The sequence below is a fragment of the Talpa europaea genome (genome assembly GCF_964194135.1).
Source record: "Talpa europaea genome assembly, chromosome: 10".
Classification (NCBI taxonomy): domain Eukaryota; kingdom Metazoa; phylum Chordata; class Mammalia; order Eulipotyphla; family Talpidae; genus Talpa; species Talpa europaea.
Window position 1 is genome coordinate 112,498,395 of NC_140077.1, and position 15,755 is coordinate 112,514,149.

Here is a 15,755-nt window from a genome sequence, read left to right on the forward strand (position 1 = left end):
TCTCGGGACCCGCCCGCGCCGCGGCGGACGCGACGCAGCCCCGCCGCGAGTGACGCCACGGCCGCGCGCCCCGCCCGCCGGCCCCGCCGCGCGCGTGCGCAGCCCCGTCGCCGAACTACCAAGCCCCGCCCCCGCCCCCCGGCCCCGCCCCTGCCCGGTGGCCGGCCTACCAGGCCCCGCCCCTGGACACCAGGCCCCGCCCCTGCCCGGTCGCCGGCCTACCAAGCCCCGCCCCCGGCGCCCAGGCCCCGCCCCTACACGCCCAGGCCCCGCCACAAGAGTGCGGCGCCCACCGCCCAGCCGCGCGAGCCCCGGTCCCCCGGCCCCACCCAGCGTCCCTCGGGCGCGCGCGCGGCCACCTGGGAAGGCGCGGGGTGGGCGGGGCCCGGCCTGCTGAGCGCCCGGCCCGGCCCGGCCCGGCTCTGGCTCCGCCGCGTCCGGAGCCCCCGCCCTCCCGGGGCAGCCGCGCCGTCCTGGGGGCGGGCAGCGCCGCGGGGCGCCCCGAGGGAGGAGGCGCCGGGGGCGGCCCGGAGCTGGGCGCGGGGCCTCGGGGCGCCCGCGGACTTGTCGGGGGGCGGCGGGAGTCGCGCAGACCTGCGCTGGGCGCCCCCAGGCCGTGTGCCTGCCCCCCAGCACCCCCGCGCTCGTGGGCCCGCGCCCCAGAAGCCGAGCAGGTGGGTGGGGGCCTTGGGACTTGTGTTACAGGCAGGGACGGGGCGGCCCAGACCCCCGCAAGCCCGCAGGTTCTGCCACCCGCCGCGTCAACACAAAACATGTGAGACTTTAATGGGGAGGAACTTTAATACAATTAGGAGACAACTCAGGAGAGACAAAGAATCTAGTTTCTAGATCAAGTAGATCAAGCACCCAAAGCTCCCCGTCCCCTCGCGGGTCACAGTCCACCCAAGCGGGACTGGCCCAGAGCAAGGCCCCAAAGCTGCCCCAAGTCTAAAGCACCTGCCAGTGGGGACCCACAGAAAAGGGTCAGAAACAACCGGACAAGTCTGGGAGGAAAAGAGCAAAAGCAAAACCGATATAAAACTGCCACTGTCACCTCCCCACAGGCCTCACCCACATCTGTGTCACCCAGTCCACGACCACAAGGCAAGCGCAGTTTCTTCACGGGTCTCTAGGCTCCATGCGCCTCCTCCAGGTCTCCTTCTGGCTCCATCCTGCCTCCTTCCTTCTCAGTCTCCTCTGCAGCTTCTTCTCTCCCTGCTCAGATCCACCCTCCTTTGGGTGGGGCAGGGAACCTGGAACCTTCCCCTATCCTGGGGACAACCACCACCCCTTACAGTTGAGCCCAGCAGTTGTTTGGAGATGACCTCCCTGGTGGTTGTGAAAACCTCCTGTCCTAGTAAGGTCTCCCTTCTTTGTTACACGGAGCGCACGCTCACGTTGACTTGCATGCTGCTTAAGGAAAATGTTCATTGGAGAACACTCAGCCTTAACGAATCTTGTCGGGAGGAACCCCCTCCTCCAGAGGAAAGCTAATGTTAAATCATTCAACTGGTCCAAAACGTGTAAACATTGCTTTTTATGTGTTTTGTTTTGCAATGAGGAGGTTTTTGTTGTTTTTTTTTTTTTTCTGTTTGAGCAGATGATTATGTGTTTTGGAAGGTAAGGCTGATAGAGGGGAGGAACATGGCAGGCGTTAGAGTGAGGGGAGCATTAGAGCACAAAAGGAGATAAACGGTTTATTCCGATGGGTAAAATGAAAATGTAGTCAGCAAATTCATGCTAGAACCTGAGTTTGCCCAGAGTTAACAGGAATCTACAGGAACCTTAATATATAATCATGCCTATCAGGGTAGAAAACTCTATACAGTCAGCAACATACAAAAGCCTGTTGGCCAGAAAAAAAAAAAAAGTTTATTCAGCTATATGTTTATCTGAGTTATTTCCACGAAGCTGAATCACCCCAAAAACTATTAGAGACACGTGGAATATATTCTCTAATCTACTCGACCAATCCCATTCAAAGGAGAGAATGTGAAAAAAAAAATTTTTTTTTTTGAGAATGTGAAAATTTAAGGACAAAAAGCAGTTGAATTCAAAGCTGTGGATAATCAGGTAATCTCAAAGTATGATGAAAAAAATCAACATCTTTGCACCCCAAGACCCTTTATTTATTTATTTATTTATTTATTTTTTTGGTATTCTGGCTTTCAGATTAGCTCTTGCTAAACTGTGTCAGAAACTATTTTGTCTGTTTATCCAACCTTATCCATATTTCAAATCTTGGCTCAAAAGTCTTGTGTCTGTGAAGCTTTTCTGATGACTTACATTCTATGATTTATTCTTTTTTTTTTCTTAAAGATTTATTCATTTATGCATACAAGAGCTGGGTACAGGCCAGAGATGTGGGGGGTGAGAGGACTCACCAGAGACAGAGTGGGGAGCAGAACAGGCAGATTGACTGAAATACACTGCTGAGGGGAGCAGCAGGCGAGACAGGAGAGGTCTGCTGCGCCATGTGGTTTCTCCCTGGCCAGCCAGGGATTGAACTTGTGCTTCAGAGGCTGCGGATGGCGTCATAGTGCACTGCTTAACCCTTGCGCCTCCAGGGAGGCCTTTTTTTTTTTTTTCCCTTGCTTTATTCTAATATACATTTTGGGGTATTGCTCATTTGGTCTTTGAATACCACCTTCCCAGACTGTTTCATTTATGTACTGTGTCCCACTAACCAGGTCATCAACTCTTGATGTTGGACTGAAAGCTCAGTGATACTTGGCAAAATATGAATAAATGAGTGAACTAAGAAATTTCTGGTGTAAAGATGGTCAATCTGAACCAATTTTACACAGCTGGAATTTGCTCAGAGAATATTTCCAGAAATCTTGAGTCTTTGACTGAGAATGGTACTCCATAAGACCAGGCAAAGATCACCTACCAAAGAAAGAACATCTATCAGGGCCTCCTTGGTGGCACAGGAGTTAAAAACACAACACTAACAAGCTATTGGCAGCCACTGCAGTATAAATTCAATCCCTGGCCAGGGAGCTGACCCCCATGACACAGCAGACCTCTCCTCCCTCATCCCTTGCTCCTCTCAGTAGTGTATTTCAGTAGATCTGCCTGTTTTGTTCCCTGCTCTGTATCTGGTGAGTCCTCACACACACACACACACACACACACACACACACACACACACCCCTCCTCCCCTGCGCCACCTCTAGCCTACAGTGTGGGCCTTAAATATGGGCAGTTTCTTGTGTATAAAATAAACCTTCATAAAACTGTTTTAAAAATACACTTCCCTGAAAGGACAATCATTCATCTTTTAAGCCATTTTGTCTCTGATTAACAAAGTTTTTAAAATATCAGTCTCTATGTGTGAAAGTGCTCGTTACTAGGGAATAAGTATGAGGGAAGCTTGAAATTCAGAGCATCGCCAGATAATGGAATAAATTGTGCTATCACTGTCTCAGGCAATAATATAAACAGGCCATTAATAAAGACTTCAATTTCAATCAAATTCTTCATTTACCTGAAGCTCCAGGCACTGTCGTCTAGTTGTCGACTCAGGGCACCGAGTCCTCACTTAGGTCCTCATGAGGGTCCTGGCAGCTGCGACTTGAAGGGGAATGCTCTGAAGACAGCAGGTCCTCCAGGACCCTCGTTTTGCTCAACATTGCAGGACCTTTTGGTCGGCAACATTATAACAAAACGCCGTTGAACAAGGATGTTACGAGAAGCCCCGCTGTTTACTGAAAGGGACTGTGCCCAACTGTGGCGGCTCCTGCCTCCATGGCTGGCAATACCACTGTTGCCACCATTGCTCGCCAGTAGTTGGATGAAATAAAGAGTGGCTGTACTGTGGATGCTCACAAATAGAGTACGTAAGACCCTCTTTCCCTGTGCGCTGGACTGGACAGTCAATGACAGGTAAGATCGGGGGCAGACTACAGAAGGCACTGGCCAGCCGCATGTCTGCGACTCCTGACGACCTAAGACAGGGGCAGTCCCCGCGGGGATTCAGCATAATAAACTTTGGTGTTCCTGTTAAGCAGAAAAGACCCCTCTGATGTTACAGGAAAGGATCGCTGTGCATCGGCGCCATAAGCAACCAACAAACACTGCCTGGAAACACGGAGACACACACCGTTAATCTTTAACTTACAATTCAATAGCCCTGTGCTGCACTGCCCCGCTGTGTGCTTTAAACTGGTTTAGCTGCTTTTAGAACATGCTTAAATATATGACTAAGAAAAAGTAATCATTGTGATTTTATAGTAAATGCTAATAATAAATAATAATATGTGGTAATTAAAAACTAATGTTATGATAAATATATGAAACATGATCATAATAAAAATCATGTAGGTAATATTTAAGTTAAGGTTAGGATAACAAAGACCTCCTCGGAGTAAATCACAGTAAGTGCTTGATTCATCGATAATTGTACTTAAATGGAATTTAGGTGAAAAACAATATGTAATATTCTTGCTATGTTTCACTGCATATCTGATGTATGATTTACCACAAACTGTGAAAAATAATCTTAGGTAATTGTCACAGAAATGTATAAAAAGAGAAGGTTGATTTTAATAAATTGCACTCAGATTTTCACTCTCCCTTGAGTGTGTCTGTGTGTCATTCTTGTCCCTCGCCCTAATTCCTTCCACCACCTTTCGCTCGTTCTCAATCCCTGAGACTGTCTCGATCTCCCGCCGCCGCTGGGCTGGTCCGCGGCACCCAATTCCTCTTTTATGTTGCTGCTCAAGGACCACACAGAGGCACCGATCACATTGCCTGGCATGGGGTGTGGTGCTGCCAGGCCGCCCCACAGGTGCCTGCCTCCCCCTGGCAGGGGCTATGCCCTAGGACACCTCATGCTGCAGGCTCCCCTGTGTGTGTCTCTCTCCACAACACTAAGATGAAAGAACTCACCTGACCCCTGTCCTGAGGTGGTGGGCCAGGGAGTAAGTAGGCGGTGCAGTACAGGCTGTGGGTGCCAAGAGGACAGACACCACGTCAGCTCTAAAGGGCACCAGGAGCAGTTGGGGTTTAGGGAAGTCTAGTGGGGAGAATTTCATCTAAAATGAAAACAGGGAGTAAGAGGAGGGAAGTGAGGAAATGAGGTTTGAGGGGTAAGGAAGGGGTTCTGCAGGGCCCTGGGAGCTGTTTCTTTCTAGAAGCCACGGGGGTTTCTGAAGGTTTTTAAGACAGGGAATGAGGTAACTAGATTTGTATTTTAGAAATGATTTCCTGGTTGCAGTTGGGGAACAAATTAAAAGGTGCTAAGATTGGAGGGGGAGACTAGTTAGGTTATCTGAGTAATTTAGGCAGAAGGTGGCGATGCCATCCAGGGTGTAAACACGGGAATGCAGAGGCGAGGGTGGGTGGAAGGTGTCTTGCAGATGTAATGAATGTAACCTGCTAATCCCCGGGGAACGAGGAAAAGGGAAACTCGACGGATGCTTCCATGTTTCCAGCGTGACAACTGAGCCACTGGCGGTGCCTGAAACAGAGGAGCAGGTTTTGAGGGAAATATTATAAAATTCCGTTTTAGCTCCTGCTCAGCTGCAGGAGCCGCATCCACGCAGCATCCCAGCGCCGGATCTGCTCGCCGACGGGTGCAGGGTGATGCCCGTGGGTGGGGAGGGCCGCGCGGCTCGCTGGCGACCGCTGACAGCGCGGGAGGGCTGGGGACCGCTGACAGCGCCCAGGGGTGCTTCAGGACTGTGCGGAGAATCAAAATGAGCAAGCACAGGGCCGGGGAGGAAGATGAGCAGAGAGAACTTGAGGCCTGGCCCAGGAGACTCCCTGTTCTCATCCCACCTCTTACAGGCAGCGCGTCCCGTTGCTCCCTGGAGCTCCCGCTCTGCACGGATCCAGGCGGCCCCGGCTGTCCCCGCACACACTGACCTTCTCTCCTCTCAAGCACAGGCTTGCAGCGCAAGCACCAGGTCTCTCCCATCACTGGATTCCCAGGACTTAGCGTGGTGCCTGGAAGACAATCTTTACAGACTTGGATGAAATAGTTTATGATGGAAAAATGCACTGAGTACTTCCTATGCTTCAGGGACTGTATCTATGAGGCCTGTCCTAACAGCCATGGCACTGAGACTCAGAAAAGGGAATAGCGTCAGACCCCAGCCCTGGGGATCGCTGCTCTCACACTACGACACTCCAGAAGGCTGGTGAATGAAACCTTACAAAATCAGGGGGAAAGGCCAGTTGCACCTTATGCAAAGAACCAATACTGATCCTCACACTGAAGAGTGCGGCCTTCCTGAGAAAGAGCGGGGGTCTGCCTGTGGGGGGTCTGCTGCAGCTCGGGATGGGGAAGGACACACAAAGCAATGTCCGCATAAAGTGCGTCGCAAATATTAGAGGGGATAAACAGGGGTCTCCTTGGTGGCACAGGGGTTTAAGTCTCAGCACTATGAAGTTTTCGGGCAGCCACTGTGGCATGAGTTCGAGCCCTGGCCAGGGAGCTGACCCACACGGCACAACAGACCTCTCCTGTCTCGCCCGCTGCTCCCCTCAGCAGTGGATTTCAGTACATCTGTCTATTCTGCCCTCCATTCAGTCTCTGGTGAATCCTCTTACCGCCTCTGGTCTACACCCCAGTTCTTATATCCATTGATAAAATCTTTAAAAAAATAATTTAAAAAAAGGGACAAACAATACATAGTTTAGAAAAATGCCCATTTTTTTTTATTTCAACAATTCTTTCTTCTAACGAAGTTCTGAATAGCACAAGGCATTTAACTTCCATGACAGCTCTTTAGGCAAACTGACGGGCCCAGGAACACAACACGTGGGTTAGTTTGTCTTGAATGGTAAACCTGGGTTTAAGTTTCTGCTTTAACATCTACAGTTCTGTGACCTTGAGCACCCTCTGATCAGGGAGAGACACGGGAGAGCCAGGGGCTCTGAACCGGCCGGCCGCCAGCTGCACAGTCCCCTGGCGAGAAGGGCACGAGGCCCCACACGAGGAAACTACACACAGGCATGTGTTACTGGGTTCTCCCTTCCTATTGCAAAATGCTATCACACGTCCTGTCCCTCCTGCTTTGCATTCTCTTGTCATTCTTCTAAAAAAGTACTCTTGGGCTTCCCCGGTGGCGCAGCGGTTGAGCGCTGGGTTGCGAAGCTGCCCGCGGCCTCTGCAGCACCGGTTCAATCCCCGGCCGCTCGCCGGCCACCGGAGGAGGGTCCCACATGGCGCGCAGACCTCTCCTGCCGCCCGCTGCTCCCCTCAGCAGTGTACTTCGGTCCTTCTGCCTGCTCTGCTCCCCGCTCTGGCTCTGGTGAATTCTCTCACCCTCCCGCGCTTCTGACTGTACCCAGTGCTTGTATAAATAAATAAATATTAAAAAAATAATAAATAAAATGTACTCTTAACCTCTTGGGAGACTATAGGAACAAAACAGCATTTATTTCAATAGATGATTGTTTTCCTGCTTTGAGTGAATATTATCCAGCAAGTTTGTCAAACCACATTTTCAGTGAGGAATAAACATTTTTTTAATTATAAAAAAAGTATCCCATATAAACCCAAAATTAGCGAAAACATCAAATCTTAATGTCTTGCCACATTTGCCTCAAATCTGGCTTTTTATTTTTATTTATTTATTTTATTTGTTTATACAAGCACTGGGTACAGTCAGAAGCGTGGGAGGGTGAGAGAATTCACCAGAGCCAGAGCCGGGAGCAGAGCAGGCAGAAGGACCGAAGGACACTGCTGAGGGGAGCAGCGGGCGGCAGGAGAGGTCTGCGCGCCATGCGGGACCCTCCTCTGGTGGCCGGGGAGCAGCCGGGGATTGAACCGGCGCTGCAGAGGCTGCAGGCAGCTTCGCAACCCAGCGCTCAACCGCTGCGCCACCGGGGAGGCCCTCAAATCTGGCTTTTCAAAGAAATAAAAATTGTAGGCCTCCTATGTGCCTTTTCCTCCTCCAAAAAGAACCAATGTCCTGAATTTTGTTTCTAATTCCCAGGCTAATGTTGAAAAGTACATATAAACTTGAACATGCTGGCCAATGTACTGCAGTAGACAAATCAGGAGGATCAAGTAGGTACTGGCAGTTAAGCAGAAAAGAATGTCCTTTTGCAAATACTAATGTTTATCTTGACAGGCCGTGGTGACCACTTCGTGGGGAGACAGCATGTTACTTGCTCCTCCACCTAGAAATCTTAGTATCTTGCCTAAGATGCCTGAGCCAAAACTTAAAGCTAGTCCTGTCTGACCTTAACACTTACCAGTACGCTTACAGCTGTACCAAACTGCAGTGTTTCCACTGAAAGCTGGCACCAGTCACAAGATCTGAGGTCACTCAAGCGTGAGCCAAGCCTCCCTGTATCAGGCCTTCCAGTCGGCAAAGGTGGGGGTATCCAAGTCTGTGAACCCCAGAGTGGTGAGAAACAGCACCGACACAAGGATCCTCGTGGAAAACTCTCTCACCAGTTAAGAAGAAACTAGAGGGGCCTCCCTGGTCGTGAAAGGGGTTAAGCACCGCACTATGAAGCAATCCACAGCCTCCACAGCACAGTTTCATCCCCGGCCAGGGAGCAACCCACATGGCGCAGCAGACCTCTTCTGACTCGCCTGCTGCTCCCCTCAGCAGTGTATTTCAGTCAGTCTGTTCCCTGCTCTGTCTCTGGTGAATCCTCTCACCCCACTGCACCTCTGGCCTGTACCCCAGCTCTTGTATGCATAAGTAAATAAATCTTTTTTTTTTTTTAAAAAAGAAGAAACTAGAAGGAACTAAAAGTTGGCATATACTCATCAAGGATAGTGGTTCTCAGTGGAGGTTCACCTTAAAATCACTGGGGTGGTCTTCAAAGAATAAAAGCAGGGCCTCCCTGATGGTGCAAGGGGTTAAGACACAACCTATGAAGCTGTCCACAGCACTGCAGCACGAGGTCAATCCCCGGCCTGCCAGGGGGCAACCCACATGGTGCAGCAAACCTCTCCTGCCTCGCCCGCTGCTCCCCTCAGCAGTGTATTTCCATCGACCTGTTCTGTTCCCTACTATGTCTCTGGTGAATCCTCTCACCCTCCACATCCCTGGCCTGTGCCCCAGTTCTTGTATGCATAAATACTCTTAAAAAAATAATAATAATAAAAGCAAAAGGACTAACACCCTGGCCTGACTCCAGTCAGTTGAATCAGATTCGTTGCAGGTGGGTCTCTCTCAGCACCGAGCTTTGTTTGCAGTTCCTGTAACGTATAGTCAGGGTTAAGTGTCTGACTTCAAAGCGCTGCCTGCCCTGAGGGGTCAGCTGAGGACCACAACCATCGGTGACTGCAGCCATTGGTGTGAAGTGACACGTTTAGGAAGAGCCTTTGCAGATACCTGGTGTCTCCTTTCTTGAAGTGGCTCAAGTGGGTGGTGGAAACCACCTTCTAGGAAGTGGAGTGTGCTACCAGCCCCCTCAAGCGGTTTGAGAGATGAAAACAGGGCCTCCCGGGTGGCGCAGCGGTTGAGCGCTGGGTTGCGAAGCTGCCCGCAGCCTCTGCAGCGCTGGTTCGATCCCCGGCTGCTCCCCGGCCACCGGAGGAGGGTCCAGCATGGTGCGTTCTGCCGCCCGCTGCTCCCCTCAGCAGTGTACTTCGGTCCTTCTGCCTGTTCTGCTCCCCGCTCTGGCTCTGGTGAATTCTCTCACCCTCCCGCGCTTCTGACTGTACCCAGTGCTTGTATAAATAAAAATAAATCTTTAAAAAAATAAATAAATCTTAAAAAAAAAAAGAAAGATGAAAACAACTAGTGAGTGACCAGTTTGTAGTAATTTAGTTCCCCTGCACAGGACGTTAGCGGGGTGGCTGGCTGCTAAGACACGAGGACTAGTCACTGCCCACTAGTGCCCCGATGGCAGGCAACTGAGGAAGTTAAGGTTGTTCTCCAGTCACAGCCATTCCTCTCACCAAGTGTGTGTGTGTGTGTGGGGGGGGGAGCTGAGGAAGAGCCAAAATTAGATGTGAGGGATCTGCTCCATGTAAATGAGATATGAATGGACCTGTGGTATTTTGCAAAATTCCCCCAAGACCAAGAGAGAGGGATAAGGGGAGGATGGATAGGGTACTCTAAACAGGTAAGAGATAAAAAATTTGTGAGTCTTTATAAGTTACCTGAAAGTTAATAGTACTTTATTGCTATTTTCTACAATCTGTAGGGCAATATTAATATTCACAGCAATTTTAACAAGGATTTGAGCATCTACTATGTACTGTCCTAGTCACTATACCTTTATACTAAAATGTACCCAGTGTAAATCCTTAAGATTTCATACATCACAATAGAAATGGATTTACATGAGCCCAAACCAAAGCATTGATCATTTAACTTTATATTGTAATTAGACAGTTCTTAATTGAAAAAAAAAAAAAATCCTACTAGGTAAATGGAAAATGCCGTGTGAAATGGTATGTGTGAAATAACAAGTAGGCTCTGGAAATAAAACTTTTTAAATTATTAAAAAAATACAAGTGGAAAGCAGTTGGCTTATTCTTAGTTTCTTTCCAATCAATGAACATCTGAGCAAATACAACACAACACACACTTCTGAGCACTTCTGCTGCTGTTAACACGCAGTACGTCTTCGTACTAAGTCCACAAAGGGAAGAATTAGCATTTAGTATTCCACCGTTCAGAACTTAAGGAAGAAAAGGCAAGCATCTGGGAAACAGGCCTTTCCATTATTGAAGATCTCAGCCAGCAATATGGCCATTCGAAGGCAAGTAAGTAGTTCAAAAGACGAGAGGTGGTAGGTAGCTCACTTAGTTGTTCACAATGAAGAAACACCGGTTCTGGAAGAACTTTAGAAAACCCAGCTCCTAGCTCAGTTATGGTGAGACATCAAGCGCTAGACAGTGGACCTGATAAATTGTCAGATGAAAGTTAACAAGTGGCCAGTCTATAAAAGGCCAAACGTTAGGAAACCAGTGATTGGAAAGACCGCCAGCGTGGCATGGGGGGTGGGGGGCTTCTTGTTTGCTGGACAAGGAACAAGTAACTAGACAGAGAAGGCAAATAGCATTAGCGGAAAGCAAGCTGTGGGATCCAGAACACGGTGCAGCAATCTTCGCTCTTATGTTGCTTCTAAATGAGAAGGAAACCTGCACTTATTGAGGTGGAGCTGGATTCAGAAACAGGAAAAAAAATCTTTGTATCACAGGTAAGAAAAATTTCCATCAACTTGTCACCATCAGCTTTGTTTTTGTCCGGTTAGGAAGCTGTGCCACTTGCATGGCATGACAGAGACCTTTAAAATAGACGCAGAGGTCCGTTTAAAAAAAAAGACAAAAAACCAGTGGTCTCGTTGGACTGCCCGCCGTCAACAGCCGCGGCAGCCTGGGCAGCGCCCCCGGGCCCCTGGCGACTCCACGCGCGTCCCGGGTGGCCGGCTCGGGGAAGCCCTAAGCAGCTCCTCGCGCCTCTCTCCCTCCTCGGGCTCAGTCCCAAGCTGGCACTGCCGCAGCTGCAGCCGGGTGGACGCAGGCGGGGCCCTTTCCTTCTGCTCTTCACGTCCCCGCGGGCAGGGCTGGCCCCCAGGTCGCGGCGCCCCACAGCCCGCAGAACCTGGGGGCGCCCCTGGGCTCCGCGGCAGCAGCACCCCCGCAGGGCCTCCCGCACCCCCGCGGCTCTCCGCGCCCTCTCCCGGGTCGCGGGCCGGAAGGTCCAGGTGCGATTCTACAAAGCAAAGCGCGAACTTTCCCGCAGCGTCCCGGTGCGCTCGCCGGCAGGTCTCGGCCATCACACTGCGCGCTCGCGGCGGGCTCCCCGCGGCCGCTCGGGGCGGGCTCCGGGCGCAGGGCCGGGCCTCGGGCCTCGGGCCTCGGCCGCGCGGGGGTCGGGTCGGGCCCCGCCTGAGGGCGCACCTGCCCGGCATCTCGGGAGCAAGCGATCTCCACGGGCGCGGGCAGCACCTACCGCGTCTGCGGCGTCTGGTAAGAAAATCCACCGCTTCAGCCGCTACCACGTCAACACGCCCCGGGCGGCAGCCCAGACGCTCCCAGGCTGTGCGGAAGGGGCTCCCCTCGGGCTCCCACAGCCTACCTGAGTCTAAGCGCGCTCCTCCGGCCTCTCTGACCTCCACAGCTTCATTTCACTGCTCTGGCGACAGGTGCGCCAGGGAGCGCCCGCCCCGCGAGGAGGAGCCCGGTAAGCCCCAGAAAAGCGCCCCGGCCACGCTCCCGGCCACGCTCCGGGCCGGGCAGGCAGCGCAGTGTGGACGATGTAGGACTCGCTAAGTAAGCCTGAGTGAACTAACCTCGTCAGATTTTAGTTTTTAAATGAGAAATGACAAGAGTAGTAAATATAAAGAAAAACAAAGAGAACTTTACTTTCCTATGATAATACAGGTTAAGGGACCCTTTTCTTCTCGAAAGGGTTGGTAACACCAGTTCTTGGTAATAAACATAAGGCACTTGTTTCGAGTACAACGTCACTGCATCGTCTCCCCACTCTTCTTCCTAACCCTGTTCCCTCCCACCCCACCCCCAACACACAGAAGCGTTTGATTTGGAATTAATAGGGTGAATGAGGCAAATGTGAGATGATCCGTTGATGCTACTCAGAGCAATCTAGTACAGTACAGTGCGGTAGGGTGAGGTCTGGACAGAAAATGAACCCTGTCAAGGTCCTCTGACGCCAGACAATGTATCCACTATCAAGTGAACCTGAAAGAAAATAAAATATTTATTCAATAGTTCCAGAAAATTGGGTTGGAATACAATATACATGTCAGGAACTTAGCTCCTCGTGGGTGGCATCTGCATCGAGAATCCCGAGTCCTTACGGATATCCATCTAAGACAATCTACATCATTTGAACATTGTCAAGACAAATATATGAATTGCATTTCAATATACAGTAGAGTTTAAACATAATTCACACATACACCCCTAGTATATGGCTGGTGCCTCCTGCACACGAGTTAGTGGCAGAGACGGCACTAGTGTTCTTTCCAACAATGAGAACTTCCGTTGAAGTTTTTAAAAGGTTGGGGTTTGGTTGTTTTTTTTGTTTTTTTTTTTTTTGCCATCTGTTAAGATGTTCCTGAGACAGGGCCAGTTAACAGAACACAGCGAAGCACTGGAGTTCTACCTGAACTTCTCTTTACCTCACAAAACACTGAGACTGGGAAGTGGAACGCAGCTCACGTACGATGGAAGGTTGAGCTTAGCACGACTGTTCAGTCAGTAACAGAACCAGGTCTCCTGAAAATTCCCTTGAAATACACTTTCCATAAACTAAAAGGACCACAGAAAGGCCAATTATAAATACAACTGATTGATTTTACTTAATCAGATCTTGCAAATGCAACAAGAATATGGAGCGTGAGAATATGGAGCTAGTTGTCAGTATAAGGTTAACGTCTTAAGGCCCGTTTTCTTGATTAAAATAGCAGTTTTCCATTTTCCTTTTAAATATGAATTAAAGCACCTGCTGCCACCCTTGCCTTCAGTGACATCTTCCTGTGGGACCAGCTCCACGCTGGCACCACAGAATCCCTGCCACCGGGCCCTGGTAGTGCAGAGATGCCCGCCTGTCCTAGCCTCACAGCCATCACACTGCCTCTGGCTCACACCTCTGTATCTACCTGTGTTTTTTCACAGAAGCCCAACACAGATTAGTTGAAATATTCACACCACTGTTTTTCAAAACAATTTATTGCGTCATATTTGGTACCTTATGTTTGACAACAAAAAGGAAATTACATCTGTAACTGCAGGAAAAAGAAGCTGGTCTGTTATTGAAAAAAAAAATCTTGGGCCCTTTAAAAATTACAAAGTCTTGGGCTTGCCTGAAACAACTGAGCAAGAAATATATTCTTAGAAATGTAGGGCTTCAAGTATTACAAACCTGTGACACTGTGGAAAAATTCCAGAGGTATCTAAACTGCAGCACTTTTTTTTCTGCATATCGTGAACAAGGCCTGCTGAGGTTTTAACTATTAGTCTCTTGATCAGTCATAGAATGGGAGTCAGGAGTTCTGCTCTTTAACTTCAAGCCATGGTAGATTTTCTTTTTTCACTTTTTGGTGAAAAAAAATCATGCTTGCTAATTAGTTGGTGCCACATCACAGTGCATTTGGTTCTTGCATTACAGTTTTAACAAGTTTGGCTGAAACAATGCTGAAATGTTTGCATTGTTATTTTAGTTCTTCAAGTTTTAGTTAAAATTGAGATTGTTCCAACTGGTTCCTTCGGTTAAAAACTGTGGTACAAGAACACCGAACTGATCATGTACAGTGAATTTTGGAAACACAACAAGCGTATCGAATACCCTCTAGGTTTCTTATAATTCTGCTTGGTATCTAAATGTCCCAGCTTCTACAACATCAAGTGTCTGTTGTAGGTTTCTCTGTATAGTGATTCACATTGCGTACTTCCTATGGTCAGAACCAACCCCGTAACAAAATCAGTCAGATGCTAAAGCCCCAACAACTTTGTGCTCAGTGAAAGAATCCAGTGCTAAAACAGCATTTATGCTGTCTGAGATATAGTAAAATCTCACAAGACAAATTTAAAGTAATATTTCTGCCACACACCTGCTTTGTTAGCTGTAACAGCCTCCAGATTTTATATAAATTAGTTTAAAAACATGGGTGGGTAGGTAGGAATAGGATAAGGTATCTTTTTTTAACCCCTCAATTTTAGCAGCTTTTAATTTTTTTAAGAAACTGAACCTATATCCTGTAATATGTTAGATATTTTATATATACTTTTTCAGCAGGATAAAAAACGTAAAACACTATTTGAAGGCAAGAACATTTACTCTTCTCATTCTGTGTAAGTTAGAGCAATGCAGCAGGTGCGTGACAAAAATATTATACACTAGATATGGTCCAAAGTCATTCCATTTGCTTGTTTAATGGTGTTCAAATTTCATTGGCCAGTTCTTCAGGTTCTGCAGAACTATCTCCGTTAACTGTGATCTTCATATCCTCTTCATATCCAGGAGGCATGAAAGCCAAAGCATAAGGGAAAAGCTTATGACAATTTGCTCTATAAACTTCAGCAGCTTCTTTACAGTCTCCTAGGCTACCATCACACAAGGCTTCTAATACCTCCATACATGTCTAAACAAAGAGAAAAGGTCAGGTTATATAACTTGTCAAAAATAATTGTTATGGTGAATTTATCAGACAGATAAATACAAGTACAAATACAAGATTTCCAAAATAATAGTCAAATGTACATATTTACGACAGCCAAAAACATTTAGTCCCACATATACATTCCATCAGAAACTTTCCAGAACTGCATCGTTTATTCAAAAGCACCCATGTATGTATGGGGTCAGGACTCAAGAGAAGCTAGTAAAGGGGTAGGGGGAAACCTCACCTCAGTCTAGCCTGCCCCTATGAATAAATGACTGTAAAGATGTACACGCCAATGTCAATTAAGTACTGCTTCTCAACCTTGTATTCAAATTAAAGTTTAAGGTATATTCGCTAAGTGATCAGGAAAGAGTTTCAAATACAAAGTGCATGTATGCAAGACAAACGGGTTCGTGAAAATTGATCATTTTTTCAACCTAAGTAGGTCTGCTGCATTGATTTTAAAATAATCCATCTTGACTTGTATTTATCATGTTTTTAATTTTTCCACCTTTTTACTTGGAAATAAACGTTCCAGATATATAATAAATACCTGACAGACTTGTCTGTCTAAACTCATGATCACTTATTAGCAACCAATAAATATAAGCTTTTCTTTCTTGAAGACATTTTTCCTTCATTTGTTTTTAAAGGAATATACTTAACAGTCTCTGTGCAAGTGCTTTTTTATCTGTCAG

The 15,755-nt window shown here is 48.3% G+C and overlaps 1 protein-coding gene across 2 annotated transcripts in view; it reads right to left on the reverse strand.

Moving 5' to 3' along the window:
* Positions 1–14,835: 14,835 nt before the first annotated feature.
* The window catches only part of NAA15 (N-alpha-acetyltransferase 15, NatA auxiliary subunit), a gene marked incomplete at both ends in the record, with an annotated part of 65,090 nt that continues 64,170 nt past the window's right edge, over positions 14,836–15,755 (reverse strand). For both annotated transcript variants that reach the window (XM_084245315.1, XM_084245314.1), the window contains one exon: positions 14,836–15,036. In XM_084245315.1, the coding sequence (XP_084101441.1) occupies positions 14,836–15,036 (201 nt within the window). The remainder of the gene's footprint in view (positions 15,037–15,755) is intronic.